This window comes from Dromiciops gliroides, chromosome 1 (assembly GCF_019393635.1).
Source record: "Dromiciops gliroides isolate mDroGli1 chromosome 1, mDroGli1.pri, whole genome shotgun sequence".
In the NCBI taxonomy this organism is placed as follows: Eukaryota; Metazoa; Chordata; class Mammalia; order Microbiotheria; family Microbiotheriidae; genus Dromiciops; species Dromiciops gliroides.
Genome location: NC_057861.1, coordinates 745,016,947 through 745,040,379, shown reverse-complemented (window position 1 = coordinate 745,040,379; position 23,433 = coordinate 745,016,947). Strand labels below are relative to the sequence as shown.

The following is a 23,433-nucleotide window of genomic DNA, read 5'->3' as shown; positions in this document are numbered from 1 at the left end:
ATTGTACTGGTCTCCCTTCTCAAATTTGTCTTGGTCACTTTATCTAGACCTTCGCTTTGCCCTTGTGGCATTCAACCTTGGATCATAGTTATCTGCAATTTTGTTGTCCACCCTCTACTTGTTCTAAGCTGTTTGAGGGCTGAGCTTGCATAGCTCACGAGCCATAGATCCCCATTGCTTAGCATAATGCCTTGCACATGCCTAAGAGAGACTTGGTATCCATTTGCTGAATTAAATTGAATTGTTCATTGTGAAGAACTCCATTCTTTTTTTTTCTTTTTTCTTTTTCTTTTTCTTTTTTTTTGTGGGGCAATGGGGGTTAAGTGACTTGCCCAGGGTCACACAGCTAGTAAGTATTAAGTGACTGAGGCTGGACTTGAACTCAGGTCCTCCTGAATCCAGGGCCGGTGCTCCATCCGCCGCGCCACCTAGCTGCCCCCAAGAACTCCATTCTTAAGGCTCTTGCCCACAGATAGATACACATGGTTATTAGGAAAACCAGCCCCTCCGCTCCTCCAATTCTGAATCTTTCTAAACCTTTGTATACGAATATGCACAGTCGTGTCCATGATTGAGTGGGCTGCACCACCTTGCTCCCTCCCATCTGCCCTTCTACCTTTCTTTTCCATCAGTGCCTTCACACACCCTCCATTCTGGGCCAACTAACTGGCCAGCTGGGACAGGACCTTTCATTCCTACCTTCATGCCTCTGACAAGTGTCTCCCATGTCTAGAATGAACTCTCTCCTTACCATAGAATTCCAGGTTTCTGCCAAAGCTTAGCCCTGGTACCTCCCCCTCCACCAAACCTTCCCTGGTTCATCTTCCTGGTCATTAGCACTTTCTTCCTCTTGAAGTTACTTGTTCAAGTTTATGTCTCTGTATATGTGGACATGCTCTATCACCAGCAAGAAGTTAAAAAACCTCTCCAGTGTCCAGGACAGTGTCTGACACTAGGGAAGCCCTCCGTCACGATTTGGTGACTTCTGGGGTTGCACTAGGCTTTTCTCATTTTTTTTCTAACTTTTCTAACAAATCTTTTCTAAGTTTCCTGGGGGTCGCATGATGAGCCATCCCCTACAAATACTTCCTTTTACATTTTAATGAATGTTTCACCATCAGTTTATGTTGGTAAAATCCATCTCTAGGGGTCCTTCCAGCTCTAACATTATGATTCTGCATTTCCCAGGCACTAACAAATACTATTCCTTCACCCCAATCTCCTCCATAGGTTCTCAGGAGAGTTTTGTTATTAAAAAGGAGATTTCAGGTTTTAATGTGCTCACAAGAAGAAATAAAGACCTTGTTTTTGAGAGCTGAGGAGATAAAGAGGAACCTGAATCTTTGGCACCAACCGAGTGGCATCCAAATGCCAAGAGGCTCTTACTACGCTGTGAGCTGTTTTTAGCTGGCTTTCTTGGCTGACCAGTGCGACATGTGTCATTTTATCCAAACTCTGTGCCTTATCACATTTTCTGATACTAATACCAGGATTGAAAACAAAAGGTGGGTGTGTGGATCGTTTACTGGGTGATGGGAATCTTTCCCCACTTGGTTAGGCTCTGGAAAACGGGTTCAGATTTCTTGAGAATAGGGTCTATTAGAGTCTTCAGATTTGAACAGGGACCCTTGTCCGACTTGGGCGTGAGTAAAATAGAAGGTGAATTGTTTGCTGGCCGCTTGAAACCAGGGGCTGCACGGGCAGATAGGGTACGCTCCTGCATAGGACCTGTTTCAGCGATTTTAGTGGGGAGAAAAATGATCCACTTTATCCATTGTTGGGCTGTCTCCACCAGCCCAGGAGGGTAGTCAATAATTGGGAGAGAGTCCTCCCCCAGACAGGGCTGGTTTGTTTTTGTAGGGATGTAGAAGAGGAAAAATAAGGCCTGAGAGCAGACCACCGGTGGCCCCGGGAGCCTCGGGATTGTCATTTTTTTTCATACCAAGGTTCAGGGTAAGTGGGACTAGTGAGGGAAGACAGAGCCAGAGCCCGTGCCTGGTGTTAGAGGCCACAGATCACGTACTTGGTAGCCCTAAGACCGTGGGCAAGGCACTTCCTCTCTCCAAGGCTCACCTGTAAAAGAGAGATAATCATTCTGGCAAGTTCAACAAGCCTGTGTGGATTCTTCTCCTATGGGGAAGGCACTGGGCTGGGTGCTGGGGGTCCCAAGTCAGAAATGAAACCACTTCTGTTCCCAAGGATCTTGTGTTTTACTAGATGGAACAATGACTGATTCCGCATACCTCCCGGTGTTTGAGGTTGGCACCCAGGCAGAGCGCCCACCAGTGTTGGCACTGCTGTGACCTTGCTCTGTTACTTTGGACAAGTCACTTGCCTTGAGTTTCTGGGTCTGTAAAACTGGATGGTTTATGAGGTTCCTCCTAGCTCTAAAGTTCTGTGAGGTACTTATTTTTGCATGGGGAGGGGGAGCACCTGTGATTTCATTGCCACATGGACCTCTCAGTGAGGCACCTTCTTTGCCAATGTGGATTGTCACCTGCTCTGACATTTAGACTCTGAGAGACTTATCCGGGTCCCCAACAGGGTGGGGGAGGGTAGGGTTGGGAGAAGGGTAAGTGACTTACTCAGGGACGTGTGGCCAGGACTTGTGGACTGGCTCACTGTCCTCTCAGCCCGACTACCTCTTTAGTCAAACAGTCCCTGAGGAGCCATTCTCCAAAAGTCTGAGATTCAAGCATCCAGGTCACAGCCCCGGCAGCCACCAAGCAAACAGACAAATAAGTGAATATTAGTTCACACGTCATTCATCAAGCATTATGTGGTGACCATAATTACAGCAGCCAAACGTTTACGAAGCACATTATGTGCATGGTCTCCCTGGGCCCCAACAGCTCTTTGAGATCAATGCTCCAGGCATCGTTGTCCCCAAGTTACAGATTAGGAAAAGATGAAATGCCTGAAGTGACCAGATTACAAAGTGGTGGAGCTAAAACCTGGTCCCTGCTCCGGTGACTACCTCTTCCCACTGTCTGAGGTCCTGTTGTGGGGGAGAATAGGTAGGTATAAGACACACACAGACATGCTGCGGAAGAGTGTAGCCAGGCATTCATCATGTAGTGATGAGCCTCACCACACTCAGGCAGGCTGGTCCTTGGATGGCAGCCCAGTCTGTCACCCGATTTGCCAACTGGCTAGAACCTGCCTGAGCTTGGGGATCCACTGACAGTGTCTTGGGGAATCCTAGCTACATAGCATGATGAGCACTGGTGTAGGAAACTGTTGGGAGACAGGTGATGGGCAGGAGGAGGTCACAGTATATTTAGAGGCATCCAGGGGACTCAGTGGGTAGAGGTTTGGACTTGGAGTCAGGAATCCATGTATATCTTGCCTCTGGACCCAGATGGCTCCAGAGGAGAGAGTGAGGTTGGTGACTTTTCACAGCCCTGCCTCACTTCAGTCCGATTCATTTCAAGTCATGACACCCCCTCCTCAATGTCCAGGTCCTCTTTGAGAAAGAAGGGCAAGCAACAACTGGGATTTCAGTTCAAATCCCACCCCAGATGCTTACCAGCTGTGTGGCTCTCAACAAATCAGTTAAGCTCTGTCTGCCACAATTTCTTCATTTGTAAAATGTGAATAATAATGACACTTACCTCCCAGACCAAATGAGGGGTTGGTAAAGAGCTTTGTAACCCTTTGTCAGCCAGAGCTTTTATTATCCTTACCCATCGTGCCTCAGAAATGGATCAAAGATACAATCCATTATTGTGAATGTGCGGAAAAGGAAGACAGACAGCCCATAGCGCAAGGCCCTGGTGCTTCTGGATGATTCCCTGTTGTTGTTGGTCTTTCTTTCTCAAAGAGGACCATGACATCGGGGTGACGTCAGGACTTGCACTGAATTGGATTGAAGTAAGACAGGGCTGTATAAGGTCACAACCTCATTCTCTCCTGCGGAGTTAGCTGGGACCATTGGCAAGATATAGATATAGATCAGGACGACTGGAGATGGCGCTCTGTTCCCCTGTGGAAGGTTTATGAAGACCTCACTGGGAGAGAAGGCATAGATGTGACTGTGTATGAAGTCCCCACTATCTAGGCCTTGGATAAATGAAAAGGAACACGATAGTCCAGGAAAATGGAACATAGGTCTTGTGCGGAAGGGTTGAAAATAATTAGAGTCAGTGACTCTGCAGCAGGACAAGCTAAAAGTGATTATTATTATTATTATTTTTTAAAGTGAGGCAATTGGGGTTAAGTGACTTGCCCAGGATCACACAGCTAGTAAGTGTTAAGTGTCTGAGGTCAGATTTGAACTCAGGTCCTCCTGAATCCAGGGCCGGTGCTCTATCCACTGTGCCACCTAGCTGTCCCGAGTGGTTATTTTTCAAGACCGAGAACTTGTTTTTTGCCCATGGAAGGCCAAACCAGAGGAACAGGATTGAATAAACAAGAGAGCGGAATAAAGGACTTCTCTGTTTAGAGGAAATTGTCAGACTAGGCCTTCTCCATCCCTAGAGATCTTTGCAATGAGTACAGACAGAGCCCCAATCAACAACTGATTTTCAGAATGTGACCCAGGGATCCCGGGGAGTCCCTGAGACCCTTCAGGGGCTCCATGAGCTAGAACTATTTTCATAACAATACTAAGGCATTTTCACATGTTGATAAACATAATCCATGTAACAGAAATTCTTGGGAGAGGGGGGGTCCTCAATCATTTTAAACTTTGTCGAGACCCTGAAGTATGAGAACTGATGACATAGATGTTTCCTTGCCTTCCAGGCAGAGCTTCGAGGGCCTGTTCTAAAGTGCCCACACTTAGAGCCTTTAGTCCCCTGAGACAGTCAGATCTCAAGGAAGGTCTTAAAATCTTGCAAGGAAAAATGAAGCTAACTTGCAGGGATTGGGGTAGGGAAGGGTGGTGTGTGTGTGTGTGTGTGTGTGTGTGTGTGTGTGTGTGTGAGTGTGTGTATGTGTGTGTGAGTGTGTGTGTGTGTGTGTGAGTGTGTGTGTGAGTATGTGTGTGTGTGTGTGTGTAGGAGGTGATGGGAGGAGTTAGGCTCCTGCTGCTGCCACAAGGCCCTTCCAATACTCAGTTCTATAATTGTATGCTTTCCTCAGCACTGTACACTCTCCCATCTAGAATACATAATTGGCATGTTCATCAGTGGCTTTACAAAGATGGCTTTTATTTTAGTAGTGGTTTGACCACTGATGATATATCTCGGCTCTGGAGATGAATATAGCTACCAGTTGGGAGATGGCCCACAGCTACAAAGCTGACTTCTCAAATGAGAACTTTGGCCAATACTCAGCACGTATATTGTCATACATCCAGAAGGGGACTGTTTAATTGGAGTCGAGTAGCAAGACTAATAGATACTTATAGTGCAGAGCAACTTGCAAACAGAACAGTCATTAATCCTTTACTTTCTTTCTTTTTCCTTCCTTCCTTTTATCTCTTTCCCTCTTTTATCTCTCCCTTCCTCTTTCTTCCTTTCTCTTTTATCTTTCTATATCTCTTTTCCTCTTTTTCTCCCTTCCTTCTTCTTTCCATTTTATTCCCTTTCTTTCCCTCCCTCCCTCCCTCCTTCCTTCCTTCCTTCCTTCCTTCCTTCCTTCCTTCCTTCCTTCCTTCCTTCCTTCCTTCCTTCCTTCCTTCCTTCCTTCCTTCCTCCCTCCCTCCCTCCCTCCCTCCCTCCCTCCCTCCCTCCCTCCCTTCCTTCCTTCCTTCCTTCCTTCCTTCCTTCCTTCCTTCCTTCCTTCCTTCCTTCCTTCCTTCCTTCCTTCCTTCCTTCCTTCCTTCCTTCCTTCCTTCCTTCCTTCCTTCCTTCCTTCCTTCCTTCCTTCCTTCCTTCCTCCCCTTGTAAGCCCCACAGTAGACTGCATCCCCGTGGCAAGAGTTCTTACAAGTCACTGTCCTAATGGGGAGTCTTATTCTCAGGCTATCGTCTTACTGTGTTATTCTATGATACTCTGTTAAATTGCCTGACACTTGGGGTAAGAAAACTGTAGGTCATTGTAAAATAAACAGTTCTCTGCACCAAGAGGAAGAGGAGGAATCCAAGTTGTGACGCATAGGCCTGATGCTCAGGACGCCATGCTCCCCAAGGTTGGATGGTACAGAAAGATCACAAGATCACATCAGTGACAACCTAGCCCTCAGCTGGGCTTCTCTAGGACAGACCTTGCGATCCAGGCACAGAGGTGTTGCTTTGGCAATGTTTCTTCTCCTTGAGCTTATACTTGAATTCTGGGGTCACAGAATTCCTGTTTCACATTCCTCACTGCATTTTACATTGTTTCCTAGTGTCCGCCTCATTCCAGTGCAAGCCTACAGGTTTCACACATTTTGATGTGTTTGTCACAGATGACTCTTGATGAATTGCCTTGTAAATGACAGTGACCTGTGATGGAGAAAGGGACCAGGGGTTGGGGACCCCCTTGGCAAATGTGTGCTTTTTAGCCAGATTCACTGGTAGTGAAAGATTATCCAGTTTTGCTTTGATATTCTTTGTAATCCAAGGCACCATTCAGTTCCTGAAACCCACCACAATTTTCATTATTTTTTCCAGTTTGGGGAAGGTCGTCAGCTTTGTGGCAGACTAATTGTTCTCAAACCTTTTGGTTTTAGGACCCCTTCACACTCTTAAAATTATTGAGGACCTCTAAGAGGTTTTGGTTTTGTGGGTTATAGCTATTTATATTTGCTGCATTGGAAATGAAAATATCCTAGTGTTAATTTGAAAACAGTTTTGACTTCATGGATCCTGTGAAAGCATCTTGGGGAACCCCAGGGACCCCTGGACCATACTTTGAGAACTGCTGTTATGGACCATAGGAGTACTGGGCAGCCTGCTTATTGTTTATACCATCCAATACATGGAATCTTAGAGTGTATCTGTACCTTAACCACAATCCATATCATTCTTGGTACATGGCCTTCCAGGATCGGCTTGAAGACATCCGAGTAGGAGGAAGGAAGAGGCAGCTTTTTCTGTCTTTGAAAACTAAGACCACGTTTCTGTGTCTCTGGTCTTGTGGCACCTTTTCCATCTCAGTGATTTCCCATAGATCACCCGCAGTGATGCCATGATCCTCTCGGCGCATTCCTTCAGTGCTCAAGCACATCGTTCACACAGGCTGCAGAGGGAGTTCACGGAAGGAACACCAACCATTCCTTCCCTTCTCTGGGGCTTCCCTTGCCTGACGGCTCCCATCAATCCTGGCTGACAGTCACTGTCCTGGAGACACAAACCAGAGACCAAGTTAGAGCCGAGTCGTTCTGCCTTCTCCCTGGTATCCCTGCCTATGGTGACAGTTTGGGCTCTTCTGTCTCATGTCCTTAACGTGGATCAGCAGGCGTGGGGCCCTCTTGGCTTAGTGCTCCCCCAAACACTGGGTTCACAGCACTTGGGGACTTTTTGTATTTGTCTTCCCTGGTTTTTATCTTATGTATGTGTGTGTGCTTGCATGTGTGTATACACCTCTGTATGCATATATAAAAATGTGTTTATACACACCTAATGTGCGTATGTGCACATGTGCATATACACACGTGTGTATATATAAACCGATCTGTATGTCTGTATACACGTAGATAGATATATATATTGTATGTATATATGTACCTATATGTAAATGGAGGTATGTGCACATGCGTATATCTGCATATACACATACATGTGGGCATGCAGATGATCTTCAGCATATGTAGAAGTACACACATGAACATGTGCGTATGTGTAGAATCTACAGTATGCACAAATACATGCATATGTGTATATGTACACATGCAGCTATATGTGTGTGTGTGCATGGGTGGGTATGTTACTTTATTCCTTGTGCATCCCTCTTTGCATCTTTGGACAGCTCCCTCTTTTCTTCCTATTCCTAATTGTTTGGGGTCATGTCATCATGAGTGTCCCATTATTTAAAAGCTGACTTCATCTCTTTTTCTCTCCCTTTTAGAGGTAGCTGGTGGCACAATGGATAGAATGCTGGGCCTCGTGTCCGGGAGATCTGTGTTCAGATTCAGCCTCAGACACTGACTGGCCCTGTGACCCTGGGCAAGTCACTTACCTTCTGTTTGCCTCAGTTTCCTCAAATGTAAAATGCTGATCATAACAGTACTTAACTTGCAGGGTTGTAGTGAGGATCAAATGAGATCATATTTGTAAAGAGCTTATCATAGTGCCTTGCTGGATTTGAACTCAGGTACTCCTGATTCTGGCCAGGGCCGGTGCTCTATCCACTGCACCACCTAGCTGCCCCTATCATTTTTATTTATTTATTTTTTTTGGTGAGGCAATTGGGGTTAAGTGACTTGCCTAGGGTCACACAGCTAGTAATTGTTAAGTGTCTGAGGCTGCATTTGAACTCAGGTTCTCCTGAATCCAAGGCCAGTGCTCCATCCACTGTGCCACCTAGCTGCCCCTTCTATCATTTTTTAAATGTCCTTTTTCTTACATCATCATAGTTTTTCCCAGTATCCAAGATTAAAACAAAGTGGAAAAAATCAGCACAACTTATGAACACAGTGAAAAAGCCCCAAACATGTGGCATTCGTAACACCTGTGGACCTACCACTTTCACAAAGGGTCAGGTCGGTGGGGGTGGGGGGGCATCTCATATTTCTTCACTGGGGTCTGGATTGAGCTTTGTAATTTTGTTGCATTTACTTTTAATTTTTCCGTGTGCCATTCTTTCTACTCATATTCTTGTAGTCACTGTGTCTGTTGTTTTCTTGGCTCTGCATCGGTTCATGTAGATCTTTCCAGGCTTCTCTGTATTCATCACATTGGTTATTTCTGACAGCCCAACAATCCTCCTTTACCTTCATGTACCACAATGTGTTTAGCTGTGCCCCACTGGATAGGCACCTACTTTGTTCCAATCTGTGCTGTCAGAAAATGTACTGCTATCAATATTTTGATCTATATAGGGACTTTCTTCTTATCTGTCTCCCATGGGGCATAAACCCAATAATGGACCTTTCTAGTTCACAGGGTTCATACATTTTAGTCACTTGTTTACATCATCCAAGATTGATTTCAAACATACCCATACCATTTCACAACTCCAACAACAATGTGTTAGTGTGGCTGTCTTCCCACAGCCCCTCTCATGTTATTATTCAGTCTTTTCTGTCATGTCCAACTCTTCATGATCCTATTTGGAGTTTTCTTAGCAAAGATCTTAGAGTGGTTTGTCATTTCCTTCTCAGCTCATTTTAAAGGTGAGGAACAGAGAAAAACAGGGGTCAGTGACTTGCTCAGACTTGCACAACTAGTATGCATCTGAGGACAGATTGGGACTCAGTAAGATGAGTCTTCCTGGCTCTAGGCTCAGTGCTTTCCTTTCTAAAGAGGGAAGCACTTGTTCATCATTTAGCCTCTTTCTGGTTTCTCAGATTACTTACCTTCCTAGAATTTGTTTGTCTCCTTTATTTAGGGTTCAAAGCTTCTACTCAGCTTTGATTATTTTCATCAGGAATGTTTGAAACTCCTGTTAAAGGTCTATTTTTTCCTCGTAGAATAACTTCCTCAGTTTTTCCAAGCAAGATATTCTTAGGGATAAACCCTTTTCTTTTTCCTTTTCATCCCTTTCCCTTTTTTACATCATATCCCAAGATTTCTTCTTCCTTATTTATTGTAATTGGCAACATAGTCTCATGTGATCCTGACTCTTATGGTTCCTTGGTATCCGAACTTTTTCTTTTTAGATACTTTTAGCGTTTTTCTTTTACCAGGAAGCTCTGGATTCTGGCTATGACATTCCTGGGTGTTTTCAAATTGGTGTTCCTTTCAGGAGGTGATCAATGGACTCTTTGTATTTTCACTTGGCCCTCTGGTTCTGCTGAATCTGGGCAGTATTCTTTTAGGAAATGTATCCAAGTGTTTTGTTTGGTCACAATTTCCTGGGATTCTGTCTCCGTGATGTCTTTTCTCAGTAAGTTGTTTTTGATCATAGAACCCCTACACATTCTTTCTCATTGCTCAATCTTTTGACCTTGGTTCTACTATTTCGATTACTAATTGAATGATTGATCTCTGTTTTGTTCCATTCTCTTTTTCAGGGAGTATGCTGCTACTTGGGTTGTGTTTCTCCCTTTTGTTCTGAACTGTTTGCTTTCCTGGCAGTTCTTTCCTCAAGGGTTATAAGTTCATTTTTTTAATCTCTTACTTCATTTCTTCTAGCCACTCTGTAGTCCTTGTGTCCATGCTATTTTTTTTAAAAAAAGCTTCTACATGTACTTATTGCACATTTACTTTTATCTTCTGGGTTTGCACCTTGAATTTCTCTCAAATCTTGCTACTTCTATTGTATTCAAATTTTTTTTTTGTTTTTTTCCTCCTATCTCTGTGTATAGCTTTAGCTTCTACATGTGCCAGAGTCAGGCTTCTCTCCATTCTGTGTTCTTGGATGGGTTGGGTTGGTCCTAACTGGCCCTAATTCCTCTACAGTCTGAATCTTGCTGATCAGCCATAGTCTGAGTGTAGTATCTGGTTCTTTGTTTCCCTGCTGGCTCTCTTCCACAAACCTGTCCTGAGACAGAAAACTAAGGTTGGTGCTAGGACAATTCCTGGTCTCTGCCCCCTTCTCTTGGTGCCCCAGCACGGGTACTAACTTCTGCTCCATTGCTGTATGTGTGCCTTTGCTAACTAGATCCTGGCTTTGGTCCCCTGAAACTGTGACAGACCCTGGCCAGCTATCAGAGCTTGCTCTGGCTTTAAGCCTCCTGGACTAGAAAAAGAGTTTACCAGTTTTATTGATCTGTTTCCTGTGGCATCATTTTAAATCTTTGCTAGGCCTGGCTATAAGTTTTCATACCATTGTCTTCATTGGGAGTGCCTCTTCTTGTCTGTCTTTTTGTTGTTGAGTTATTTTTCAGTTGTGTTCAACTCTTCATGATACCATTTGGGGTTTTCTTGGCAAAGATACTGGAGTGGTTTGCTATTTCTTTCAGCAGCTCATTTTACAGATGAAGAAACTGAGGCAAACAGGGTGAAATGATTTGCCTAGGATCACACAGCTAGTAAGTGTCTAAGACCAGGTTTGAACTTGGGAAGAGGAGTCTTTCAGACTCCAGGCCTGGCACTCTATTCACTGTGCTACCTAGCTGCCCTGTCTGTCTTTTCTGACCTTCAAAATGATATGGTCATTTCCTCTCAAGGTTTCTATCATTTTTCCTCTGGCTACTGGTCTTTGTTCATTAGCTAATAGCTCCCTTCAACTTTTCTAGCATTTAGAGACTATAATGATCTTTAAGGCAAGTCAAGAATTTATCAGCTACTGTGTCCAAAATAGAAAGAAAGCTAGCCCGGATGGCTAAGTAGTTGAATTTATGTAGACATGTAATTGTGTGTCTTACAAGCCACCCACTAAGCTAATTAAATGCTTTGGTGGACAACCACCCATCCATCTATCATTTTTGAACATGGGAGATGGCATTCAGAGCCATGTGGTCAGCTCTGTAATTATTAAAATATCTTCATGTAGGAATGCCATATGCAACATTAATAAAAGGTTTTCTAAACTTAGAAACCATTCAGATCAGATCGCATTGATGTTGATTTTGGAAAGGGAAGTCCCCAGAATTCTCTATGGCTTGTAAAATGAGCTATGACATTGCCAACCAAGCAGTTGAAATTTAAGAGCAATCTGTTGAATAAGTGACTTTATTCCAGAGAATATTCATTCTTCTTTTTACAATTTGATTCCATTAATTATTATTTTAAGACTAGGATTTCATTTTACTATAGGTAGCTTTATGGAAAGAGGTAAAAATTTGGTCAGCCAGAAAATTGGTGGGGGGAGGGGGAGAAGGTTAAAAATAGAAGTCAGTTTGGGGAAAGATTTTATTTTTAGCACAAAGCTAACAAAAAAATAGTGTTAGTTTCCAAATGGCTGATTGAGGTACTTGTCCATTTGGCGAATAGATTTTGCAAAAAGGGCAAAATTTGCCTCTTAAGTATCCCTAGATACTTATGTCCTCCTCATTTCATGTGGCCATGTTGTAAGAGCATGTATTTAGAAATTCTGGCCAAAGCCCGAAATTGTCTTTTTTGCCACTTTTGCCCACGGCCGCTAGTTCTGCTTTGTGGAGTCAGTCAGAACAAATCTGGTCCTCCTCTCACATGACAACCCTTCAGATACTTTTGGTCATTTTCGTGTTCCCCTTGTAAACTTATTTGCAAGCTAAACATTTCCAGTCCCTTCAGCAGATCCACAAGTCACATGCTCGCCAGTCCTTTCCGCCTTTATGTGTAGAAGGTGACATATAGAAAGTGGGAGAAGCCCCTGTAACTGTTATATGAATTATACCAAAATGCACTTGAGTAGTTATGGGCATCTGAGTCTCACCATGGAGTAATAGCGAAAGGCAGCTACGTTCCTAAAAAGAGGTAGGTGAGCAGTATAATCACACGTTCCTCCTCCTGGTAGAGAGTTGAAGGACTAGGGTGCTCTTTAGATCGATATACCTAAAGGGGAGAGGGCTGTAGAAAGGAGTAGATAACACACGTATGTGTGCACATGCACACACAAACACACATCAGGAGATTGTTCTCTGTAAGGACAGACCCCTTGTCAGTGTTTTATTTAATTGTAAGGCAGAGTGAAAGCATGACTCTTCCTTGTGTTGGCTTCTAGGGTTTATTATAATGTATGAACCCTGATTGATCATTCACTGTATACAAAGTTCTAGTAAAATCAAGGCTGAGTTATGGACCATTAGGTGGGAAACAGCCAAGCTTTTTAGTCCTGAATTTGTGATCTCTGATTTGCTTCCTTCTTCTATTTTTAAAGTAACTTATTTTCTAACTTTTTAAATAATGCAAAGAGAAAAACAATGTCCGTCTCAGGGAGTAATATGCCACAGGAGGTTTTTAGAGCACGATTCATTCCAAAGTTAGATCTTTTTAAAAAGAAAATAAAATGACTAAATTAATGGATAAGGTGAATCTAGTAAATACAATTTATATAGCTTTTAGTAAAACATTTGATACAGTGTCTCTTGAAATCCCCCTCACAAAATTAATTAATCTTGGCTAGAAAACAAGCCTCGTCACTTTGAATGTCTGCTGGCCCAGGGCCAACAAACTAAGGGAGTGATAAGCTACAGTCTGTCAGTTTGGGGGCAGGAGCCAGTATCGTGCTACAAGGGATGTGTGGAAGGCCCATTCTGCTGTCATGTTATTGTCTGGTCCTGCTCAAGAGAGGACTTGGTGTATGGCAGTGATTAAAAAAAGGACAAGCCCCTGGAGGCCCTTCCCGAGGAAGAAGAGGCAAGGGGAGAGTTGGTAAGAAAGCAAACACAAACTGAAAAGCCAGGCCAGATTGATACCAAGATATCTACTGAGTAATAAAAGTCAAAGGTCAGAAGACTCAGTGGAAGATTTCTCAAGCAGATGGAAGCCTTGCTTGACCAGGAAGTCAAGAGGCAGAAAGTGTCAGGGAGTTTCATCATTTGTCTGACTCAACCTGATTCCCTAAAGCCTTTTTTATGTTGGCTGCTTGGGTTCCCTGCCCCTGCCTATTGATGATGTGTTGGGCTGGTCATGGGTGGGGTTCACCAAGCCTCTTCCTGACTCAGCTTCCCCCATCTGGTGGGGCATTTGTTCAGTCTTTATTAATGTCTTAGAGAAGGCATAACAGAAGTGTCCAAGTATTACTTTTGCATAAAAGGAGCATAAGAAATAATATGTGAAAAACCTAAAATTGAGTAGGGGAAAAATAGATAGCTTGAAGATAATCTACAGTGTAATATACCCAATCATAGGAATGTAACCATGGTCAGTGACCTAAATTTAAAAAACTTTTTATTGAAGCTAATTCATTATATATACTAAAAATAGAATATAACATAATATAGTATAGTTATAACAGCACAATATAATGTAGCATAACTTGCACGTATCTTAAAAGTACCAGCTGTACATTATAGTGATACTCCCTTGCATTTCTTTGGTGTTTTGTACCTTTCAAATACCTTCCTCCTTCTCTTTGTTTTTTCTCAGCAGTGCTGGAAGGTCAGCAATTTATGTCTGATTTTAGAGACGAAAGCTCCCAGGTGGTATTTTGGGAGCCCAGGAACACAAAGTTGGGGGGACCCTTGGAGCCCCTTTGTCCCATCTGTTCTTGACTAAGAATCCCATCCGTGACATACTCAACACACCCATGGGGTTGGCTAACTCCAGCAAGGAGGCCCAGTTCTTCCCTAGGGAACCCATTCCACCTGGGGACATTTTTCTGTATTTCAAGTCCAGATTTGCCATTTTCAGCCATGGTTCTCCAGTCTGCCCAGTTGGACCAAGCAGGACAAATCAGATGCCTCTTACAGAGAAAGTTCTTGTGTCCCCCCAATCTCCGCCTCTCGAGGCTGAGCATCCTCAGGTCCTTCAGCCGATCCTTCTACAACATGAACTCCAGACCCTTCTTTGTTCTGGTTGTCTTCTTCTAGATGCTCCCTCGCTTATTGATGCCATTAAAGCACTCAGTGGTCTGATCAATCAACCAATCACTCAACATGTATTGAGTGCCTGCTATGTGCCAGGCACTTTGCTAAGTTCTGGGCATACAAAAAAGAGTCAAAAGACAGCCCCTGACCTTAAGGAACTTATGGTCACAAACAAATAGATACAAAGCAAGCTATAGACAGGATCGATAGGAGGTGATTTGCAGAGGGAAGGCACTAGAATTAAGAGGGAGTGGGCAAGGCTTCTTGTAGAAGGTGAGATTTTAGTTGGGAGTTAAAGAAAGCCAGAGGGACCAGCTAGGTAGCACAGTGGATAAAGCACCGGCCCTGGATTCAGGAGGACTTGAGTTCAAATCTGGCCTCAGACACCTGACACTTACTAGCTGTGTGACTCTGGACAAGTCACTTAACCCTCATTGCCCTAAAAAAACAGACAGAAAGCCAGAAAGGTCAGTAGTTGGAGTGGAAGAGAGAGAGTGTTCTAGATATGGGCACATCCAGAGAAAAAGCCCAGAAATGAGGGATAGAGCATCCTGTTCTTGTCACTGGATCGAAGACTGTATGTTGGGGAATAAAGTACAAAAAGACCAGACAGGTAGGAGAGGGCATTTGGTCTTGGAGGCTATAAATAGGGAGTCACTTGAGGTTATTCAGTAGAGGGTGAAATGATCAGACCTGGGCTTTAGGAAAATCATTTTTGTGGCTGAATAGAGGATAGATTGGAGTGAGGAGAGACTTAAGGCAGGCAGACCCCCCTGTAGCTATTGTAATGCTCGAGGGTGTGGTGATGAGGGCCAGCACTGGGGTGGGGGCAGGGTCAGAGGAGAGATGCTGCAGAGGTGAAATGGATGGGCCTTGGCACCATATTGGCTATAGGGAGGGAGACAGAGGGAGGAATTTGGGATGACTTTCAGGTTGTGAACTTGAGGGACCAGGAGGATGGTGTTAGGGAAGGTAGGAGCTTGGGAAAGGATGAGGGCAGAGGATAGTGGGGGGGACAGAGAGCGTCTCCTCAGTCTAGGACACTGAGCTTCTCTTCATGTAGCCCAAGGTTGGATTTACTTTCTCAGCTGCCCATCATTGGCTTTCACTGAGCTTTCAGTTCACAAAAGCCCCAGATCTTTCCCAGGTGAATTGCTCTCTGGCCTTGTGCCCCATAGCTCCCAATCTCTGTAATTATAGGAGTCTCTATGACCTGGAGAATGCAGATCCAAAGTCATGTCCATAAGAATCCCAAGCCTTAGACTGCTGGAGCTGAAGGCAACCTTAGCAGACGTCTGTCTGACACGCTTGTCTTATAGATGAATGAAGGGAGGGCCATGGGGGAAGAATGGGCATGGCCAAAAGATATGGAGTTAGTGGCTGAGCTGGGCCTGGGGTACTAGTCTGGGCATTTTTCCTCTAAGGAGATTAGTCTCTCCTGGATAATACAATGTATTTACTGGTAAATAATATATATATATATATATAAAATGTAGATGCAAAGTAATATGGGGATGGGCTCCCCTAATCATTTAGGGCATTAGGAATGTCTAAAATAAGAAGTATTAGACCAGGTGAGTCTTAAAGGGAGGTGGGAATTCCAAGAGGCAGCAGTGGTAAGGAGGAAGAACATTTTGGCCAAAGGGGTGGGCAATGGAATAGAAGGTAGCAAGGCTCTGCCAAAACATAGAATGTGTGAGCACAAGAGTGGCAGGGGAGGATGGGAGATCAGAGAGGTGGAGGCAGCTGCTGAATGACTTTCGATCCCAAATGTAGACGTTTGCATTGGATGCCAGAGCGGGTGGGGGTGCAGGAGAAGAGCACAGCTAAGTCTGTGCTTCAGAAGCATCGATGTGGAGAAGATAAATTGGAGATGGAAGAGATTGAATTCTGGGCGGCCGCTGAGGAAGCTATAATTCAGGCAAGAGATGATGGGGCCTGTGGGGGCAGAAAACCAAACCCAAAAAACCCCAGGGGAACGGTTTTAAGTGACTGACAGAGGGTAACATAGCCTGGGCAGTTAGAATGCTTGGGCTAGCCTTGTAGCTCCCTTTGCCTAATGCAGCAGAGAGGATGCCGGCCTGCTTAGCTCCTGGTCCTGTGAGGCACTTGTGCTGAACCGTAGGAGGGAGCTTGGAAAGTAGCAAGCCTTAGAGGCCCTGGGTTCCGATCCTGACCCTGCCCCTTCCTACCTGTATGACCTTGGGCAGGCCACTCGGCCTTTGGGGTCCTCAGTTTACTTTATTGTAACGTGAGCCCTTGAGCCTCTCCCAGCTTGGTGACAGAATGGGCAGTCGTGGAGCTTGGGTGAAGACGTCGGCCCTGGCCAGGTTCAGTGGTGTGACTCATGTCTGTTCTGCCGCTGCTTCTCTGTAACCAATTTTAGAGCCGGCCTTGGCAGCTGGAAGGATTTGGGATTAATTTCACACCAATTTTTATGAGTCAGTCCAGCTTTTTCCTCCTAGCAGCTCCCTGGGTGGGGGCAGGCGCGGGCGCGGGCGCCGCTTCATCTTTTGGCATCCGCCAGTGTGGCACTTGGACATGGGCAGTCCTCTGGGCTTTCCATTTGATTTGGAAACCTTTAATTTGGAAGCATGAACCAGAGACTGCTCTGCCCATTGTGTTAGAAATCATTAGCATTTATTGTTTCCTAAAGACCTTGATAGCTTCCGTCCTCTGGTACCCAGGGAGTCTGCATGCACACACACATGCATACACACACATGCACATACACGCACACACACGCACACACATGCATATGCACATGCCCACACATATGCACACACACTCTCCACAGGCAAGCCCTAGCAGCTGGTCAGCCTCATATCTGGGTTCAGGGGGAAGTACGTAATCTCCCAGGGTGTCGTTAGGAGGAGCTGTGGCAATGAGTCCGTGATCCCAGCCCTTTAGAAAATGCCCCTTCTCTTGTGGTCCACCCAGCTCTCATGGATAACCAAGTCAACACAGATGTTAACAGCACCTTTTGATGGAGGGTGTACCAAGCAGCTGGTGAATTCATGTGGGTGTGTCACTCCAGGTGATCCACACATGGAGTTCTCTGATTCTTTCCTTACCCAATTTTGGGACTTTTAGGGGACACAAAGCTTTTTCTGTGATTGGCTTTGTCCCGCTCCTGCTTAGTCCTTGATGGCCAGAGGCATTCTGAGACTCCTCCCAGATCATTTCTTTTTGGCGGGCCTTCTCAGGACAGAGGCTGTGTCCTGGGATATTGCTTCACAAATAGCCACCCCGAGAGAGGTGCATTGGATGAAGATGCCTGGGTCTTCGTGTCCTGAGACATCCCACCATCTTAGCCACACTTTGCCTTGAGATCACGGTGTGTAGCAGAAGAGCTGCTGGACTTGGGGGTCAGAGAGTCTTGGTTTGGATCCATACTCGACCCTTATTATCTGAGGGAACTCAAAGAAATCGCTCCCCTTCTTGTCTCTTTAATGAGAGGAAGGATTATGGGATGCATCAAAGGTCCCTTCTGGATCGAAATCTACATTCCTGACCCTAAATTTTCCATCATTTCAGATGACCTTTTAGGCCTTCTTCCATGGACCGGTCTTCCCAGTGAGGAGCAGCCGGCACAAAAATTCAGCAGTGGCCTCTTCTCGTCAGCGTCTGTTCGTTTTCCATTCCCTAGTAGATAGAAGGAGGATGGTTCCCTTGTCTCATTTGGCACAGGGAGACCTTAGCTTCCTAGCCACATACTCAGTCCTTTAATTCCATTTGTAGGGATTGGCTTTTCCACACACATACATCTTTTGTGGAATGTCTTCTCTGCCTAAACAGGGGCATGCTGGAGCCCACTTACAAGAGCTGATTGTTAAAATGTTGACTGAAAAAATTCATACCTCGGATATTGGCAAATGCTACAAATCAGGGGTTGGTTTTTGTCTTGTTGATTTTCTAGACTTAAGAGAGTGATGGGGAAAATGTTAATCGTGTAGATTAAACTTTAGAGTGTGTGGTTCCTACATGGGGATAATGGGACTTGGAGCTTCTTCCTCCCCAGGCTATGGTGGGGCTTCAATGAGATAATGTCTACAGTGTGACCCAGAAGGGCTAGCTAGCTTTCATCTTCTGTGTGGCTTCCAGAGGCTCTGGGAGCAGAGCCCCTCATATTTCCCCTCCCCCAAGGAAGTTGGGCCCACCCAGCCAGGGACCTGCCTGATGACTTTTCAACACGCTCGTTGTTCCAGCGCCCACCAGTCTCCGAGCTGTCCCTCTTTGGTGGCTCTCACGCTCTGGCAGGACAGATGGCATGAGGGCATGGGCATTGCCTCTTGGAGGAGTAAGTGTATTCCTTTTAATGAGCACAGAATTCACTGAGGCGTTAAAATAAAACACCCAGAGCAGCCTGGGATGCTCTATCTAATTGTTGCTTTTAGTTCTTTTTTTCCACATAAGCACTCAAAAAACCCACAATCCAACTGAGCCTGGCCAATTTTGTCCTAAGGAGATTTGGCCACAGAAAGCTAACACACCCAGCCGAGCCTTCTCTCTCGCCGGTCACTGTGGGCCAGTGCCTGACATTTGTGTTAAAGATGGCATGACTCAACCAGCCTTTTGTTAGAAGATCTGTCCACCTTTCAAATGGAAGCCCGAAACATGGTGTTGCACATGATTCCACAGCATACCCAGGGGACACTTCTTCCCATGATGCCTCCATCTGTCCATCCCTCCATGATTGTGACACAGTACACCCCACCTCCCTCTCTTACAACCTTGGCTTGATTCAGGTGCCGCCTCCTATGTGAGGCCTGCCCAGATTCCCCAGGATGGCTCTCTGCCCTTGAAATTAATTCCCTTGGCATGGATTCTTGTTTACTGATCTTTTCTGTTTCCTACTCTTCTCTCTCTTCTGAAGAGACTAACATGAAGCTAGAACAATGAAGCAGACTTGATGAGGGTGCTCGTGATGGAAATTAGGATGGCGTTCTTTCTTAGGCACAGTTGTATTGCAGGAGATTTCTTGAAATTAATCTGCTAGTTTGGTCAATCACCAGCCCCCTACTTTCTATGAAGGGCACAGCCAGCCAGGCTCTCAAATTCAGCACCTTTCATTGCCGGAGCTCATCCACCCCCAAGGCTTCATTCTGTCCCCAGGCATCATTCTCCACTCACAACAGCCCCTCAGCATCACTTACCTAGAATGTTACAAAAGCCCTTGGACCTCCTTCCTTTTTCTCTCCCCTCTCCATTCTATCCAACCCAGTGCTCCAGAAGTTCTGGCCTTGCCGCCACACTCCCCTCTTTATGAAGTCCCAGTGGCTCTCTGTTGCCTTTCCTTAGCTTTTCAGGCCCCTCCCGATCTGCCCCCAGCTGCCTTTCCAGGCTCATTGCCCATGACTCCCTGTCTTTCACTCTGTGGTCCAGCCGAGATTATCGAGGCCACCGGCTGTGGCCTTTCTGCCTTGGTCCTGGCCGTTCATTGTCCATTTCTGGAATGGGCTTCCTCCCTACCTCCCCTTCCTGCCACCCTGGCTCAATTCAAGTGCCTCCTCCTGTGGGAAGCCCACCTGGATTCCCTGGAGATTACTTTCATGTGTATTTTTGTTTGCTTATCTTTTTAGATGTTGTCTTCCCAGAGGGGATGTTCTTACCTGTCTTCCTGGTGCCTGCAGGGTGCTTAATAAATGTCTATTGACCGACTCCTGAAGGAACAAACGAACGAACAAATGAACGAATGAATGAATGAATGGCGGTAGCCGTGTGAACATGGAAGCATTACTTCTGTTCTGTTGCCATATAGAATGGGGATGACTTTTAACACGTGCTGTAGCACGAACGGAGTGGATAGACAATCCCATTTACTTCTCCCTCTGGCTCTGATTTATGGGAGACCAAGTTTATTGACTCGTCTTAAATACAAACAGGCATGTGCCGCATGATGCTTTAGTGTCTGGGGTCAGCGACGGTGATGACCTTCTGCCCCTGCTGTTTCTGCAGGTGATCGCCCTGGCAGATGCCTCAGAGGAAAACCACAGCTACCTGCTGCAGTCCTTCACCAGGCTGAAGAGCGCCACCCACCTTGTGATCATGCTGATTGGCCTATGGCAGAAGCTCAGCGCAGACCAGATGGCCATCCTGGAGGCCGCGTTTCTGCCGCTACAGCAGGACTCCCAAGAGTTGGTAAGGGCCGGGCTGCCTGGCACGGGGAGCGAGGAGGGTGCCAAGAGAATGGGCGTGTTAATGGAAGGGCCCTCCCGTGCTGTAGCGGTCCATAATCCTTGCTTTCTTTTTGAGGAGCACCCCTCCCACTTTTCTGAAACATGATAAAAGTTGGGAATCTAGGTGGAAATTGTGTAGCTGCTTTTTAGTGGTGTTTTCTTATGTCCTTCTGTCACCTAGAAGCCTGGGAAATGGTTATGGGAAGGGCTAAGGGCGGCCATCAAGCCATCCAGTTGGCTAATTCTCACTCATCTGGCCATTGAAGATGCTGAAATTATTTTTGTTTGTCATTCAGCTTAAATATTGGTACTGTGGGGAAGACAGGGCTCTGAGCACCTTGCTAGAGTAAACCCTGAGCTAGGAATTGGGACAGGTCTCTCAGGAGAGTGGGAAATTGAGCACGTGCTAGAGTTTGGGGAGATCTGGCAAAGGATTATTTCAGTGAGAGGTTCCTAAGAAAATGGATGAAATTGCTACTAAGCCAACAGAAATGAATTTTGGTCAATTTTCCAATGCCTGTGTTTAAAAAGATGACCCTAGGTCTGTAAGCTGATAGCTTTCCGTAAGAAAGTCAGTTGGTTTGCAGATCTTCAGAATGTGAGTATGGGAAGGCCTTGAAGCCAATTGAGAGGAGAACGACGTGGTAGGTTTTGGAAGATGAGGCCTGCTGCCGGGAATGGGAGTCCTTTGGTTTGGTGCTATCTGGGTGGCAGATAGTAACTAATTAACTTCCTTTCTGCAGGACACACCTCTACAAAAGTCTTGCCCCTTGCCTCACTGCAGTTTGGGGGTGCACATAAAGAATGTAGGGGCCAGACTGGCTGGCCCAAGGTCTTGTCTGGCCCATGATGCCTGTGAGCCTATGATGCCCAGTTCTTAAAGGCTCCATGAGCACAATGTGGATTCTGACAGATGCTGCAAAGCCAGAAGGGCTTTGGGTACAGGCCCTAGGACAGCCTGTGTGTCCGTGTCCTCCAATGGCCAGGGCAGGAGAGGCTCAGCACTCACCTGTTGATGGCCAGGTGATGATTTGGCCCCAGCAAATCATGACCACTGTCTCCTGAGGCCCAGGGCAGGGAGATGGGAACACACAGATGGCAGGCGAGATAAAGCCCAAACAGGCCTTGGCCATGGTAGAAGGAAGAATTTCCTGAGAGGGAGGGCTTTTGGTTCCTCCTCCCTAAAAACAGGATGAGTTCTCACATTGAGAGTCGCTAAGAGGCAGCCACTCCTCTGGGTCAGGGGATGAAGGGGCTTGGTCACCCCCAGAGCCCCAGGCAGCCTTGTGCACTGGGCCTTTCTTGTTCCTCTTGGTAGGTCCTTGAAGGCATCCTCTGCCTTTCACGGTGGCTGGGAAGGGTATGTGTTGGCGTCTCTTGGTCCCGTGCTCTCAGCAAGGTGATACGTGTCAACAGTGCTGCAGAGGGCACAACAGGGTCTGAAGACGTCTGTGTGCTGCTTGTCATGTCCAGTCACATTCTGAGGTTCAGGTGGGGTCTCAGGCCGTCGGGATGGCTTTCAGAAGAACAAAAGGAAAGCCTGTGCACATCTTGAAAAGCAGGGATCCTCTTTCATTCTCTAAGACAGAGTCATTCTGTATGTGGTTCAGATAGGGCTGTTCCTAATCCCTCACATTATGTCTTTGGATCTCACAAATCACTGTTATTGCATGGGCACCCTACCGAGAGGCTAACATGAAGTATGGAAAGCTAAAATTGCCTGGAAGGAAGGGGAGCGTGTGGGTGGAGAGAAGCCGCTTCCCCAAATGTTGAAAACACATCCCATGTTGAAGTTATTAAGATACCACAGAAATCTGAAAGTAATTTAGACATAAGTTTAGTTGTGAGGGGGTGGGGTGGGGGGCACGTGGGGTGTAGGTGGGGGTGGGGACGCCATAGACATGTGGCTGGTATTTACAGACAGAAGCTCCGGGCTAGTGTGCAGATTTCCCCACAAGCATTTGAGAAGGATGGTGGTGAAAGAAAGTGCTTGGAAGAATGTGCATTTCCTTTTCAAACAACTCCATGCTGGGATTGTTGTATTTTTGTTTAGATGGAACGTGTCGGGAGGCAGGCCAGGCCCAGGAGGTCCCTCCACAGTGGGCTTTTTCTTGTGCTCACCAAGGGAGAAGGTTGGAAAGCTGTAGTTCTCCCCTCAAAGCAATGGAGGCTTGTGGTGATGGAAACCCAAGATGGTGTACGGGCTGAAATTAACTTGCCCGCATGAAAATAGCAGCACAGTTTGCGTAGCCAGCTATATTGATATCTCATATGACGTGTAGAATTCATCATTAAAATAATAATGTCCACTGCAGCATGAGACCAACACTCATTTATATATATGTACACACATCGTATACATACAACACACATACACATAATACATGCATTTACACATACAATACACATACACATAATACATGCATACACATGCCACTCCATTTGGGACAGAATTCTTCTTCCCGTTCCAGAGCCAGCTGTCTCTCCATCTCTGCAGAATCATTACCCAGCTCGGATGATTTCCCAGGATCCTTGTGAAACAATTAAATCCTGCTGTCGCAGGCTCTTGGGCGTCATCCCTCCATTGTACTTGGAGCGGCCATGCTAAGTGTCCTTTCTTATTTTGTCTTGAGGAAAAGGTGAGCTGTGATTCCAACTGAGCCCTCCTAGAAGGGCTCTGAACAGTGAGTCCATCTTGGAATTAGAAAATGCCTGTCCCTTCTACATCCGTGAAGGGTTTGGTTTTCCTGAAGAGGGTCTTCCAAAAGGAATCCGACAGTCAGTTTTCTTGAGCATGATGCATTGTCTGTGTTTGCCTTTGCTCGTTGG

General features: G+C 45.8%; 1 protein-coding gene across 2 annotated transcripts in view; it reads left to right on the top strand.

The window, feature by feature from the left end:
* BBS9 (Bardet-Biedl syndrome 9) overlaps positions 1-23,433 on the top strand; it is a 349,441-nt gene that overhangs the window by 250,927 nt on the left and 75,081 nt on the right. For both annotated transcript variants that reach the window (XM_043979234.1, XM_043979233.1), the window contains one exon: positions 20,384-20,566. In XM_043979234.1, coding sequence (XP_043835169.1) covers positions 20,384-20,566 — 183 coding nt within the window. The remainder of the gene's footprint in view (positions 1-20,383; positions 20,567-23,433) is intronic.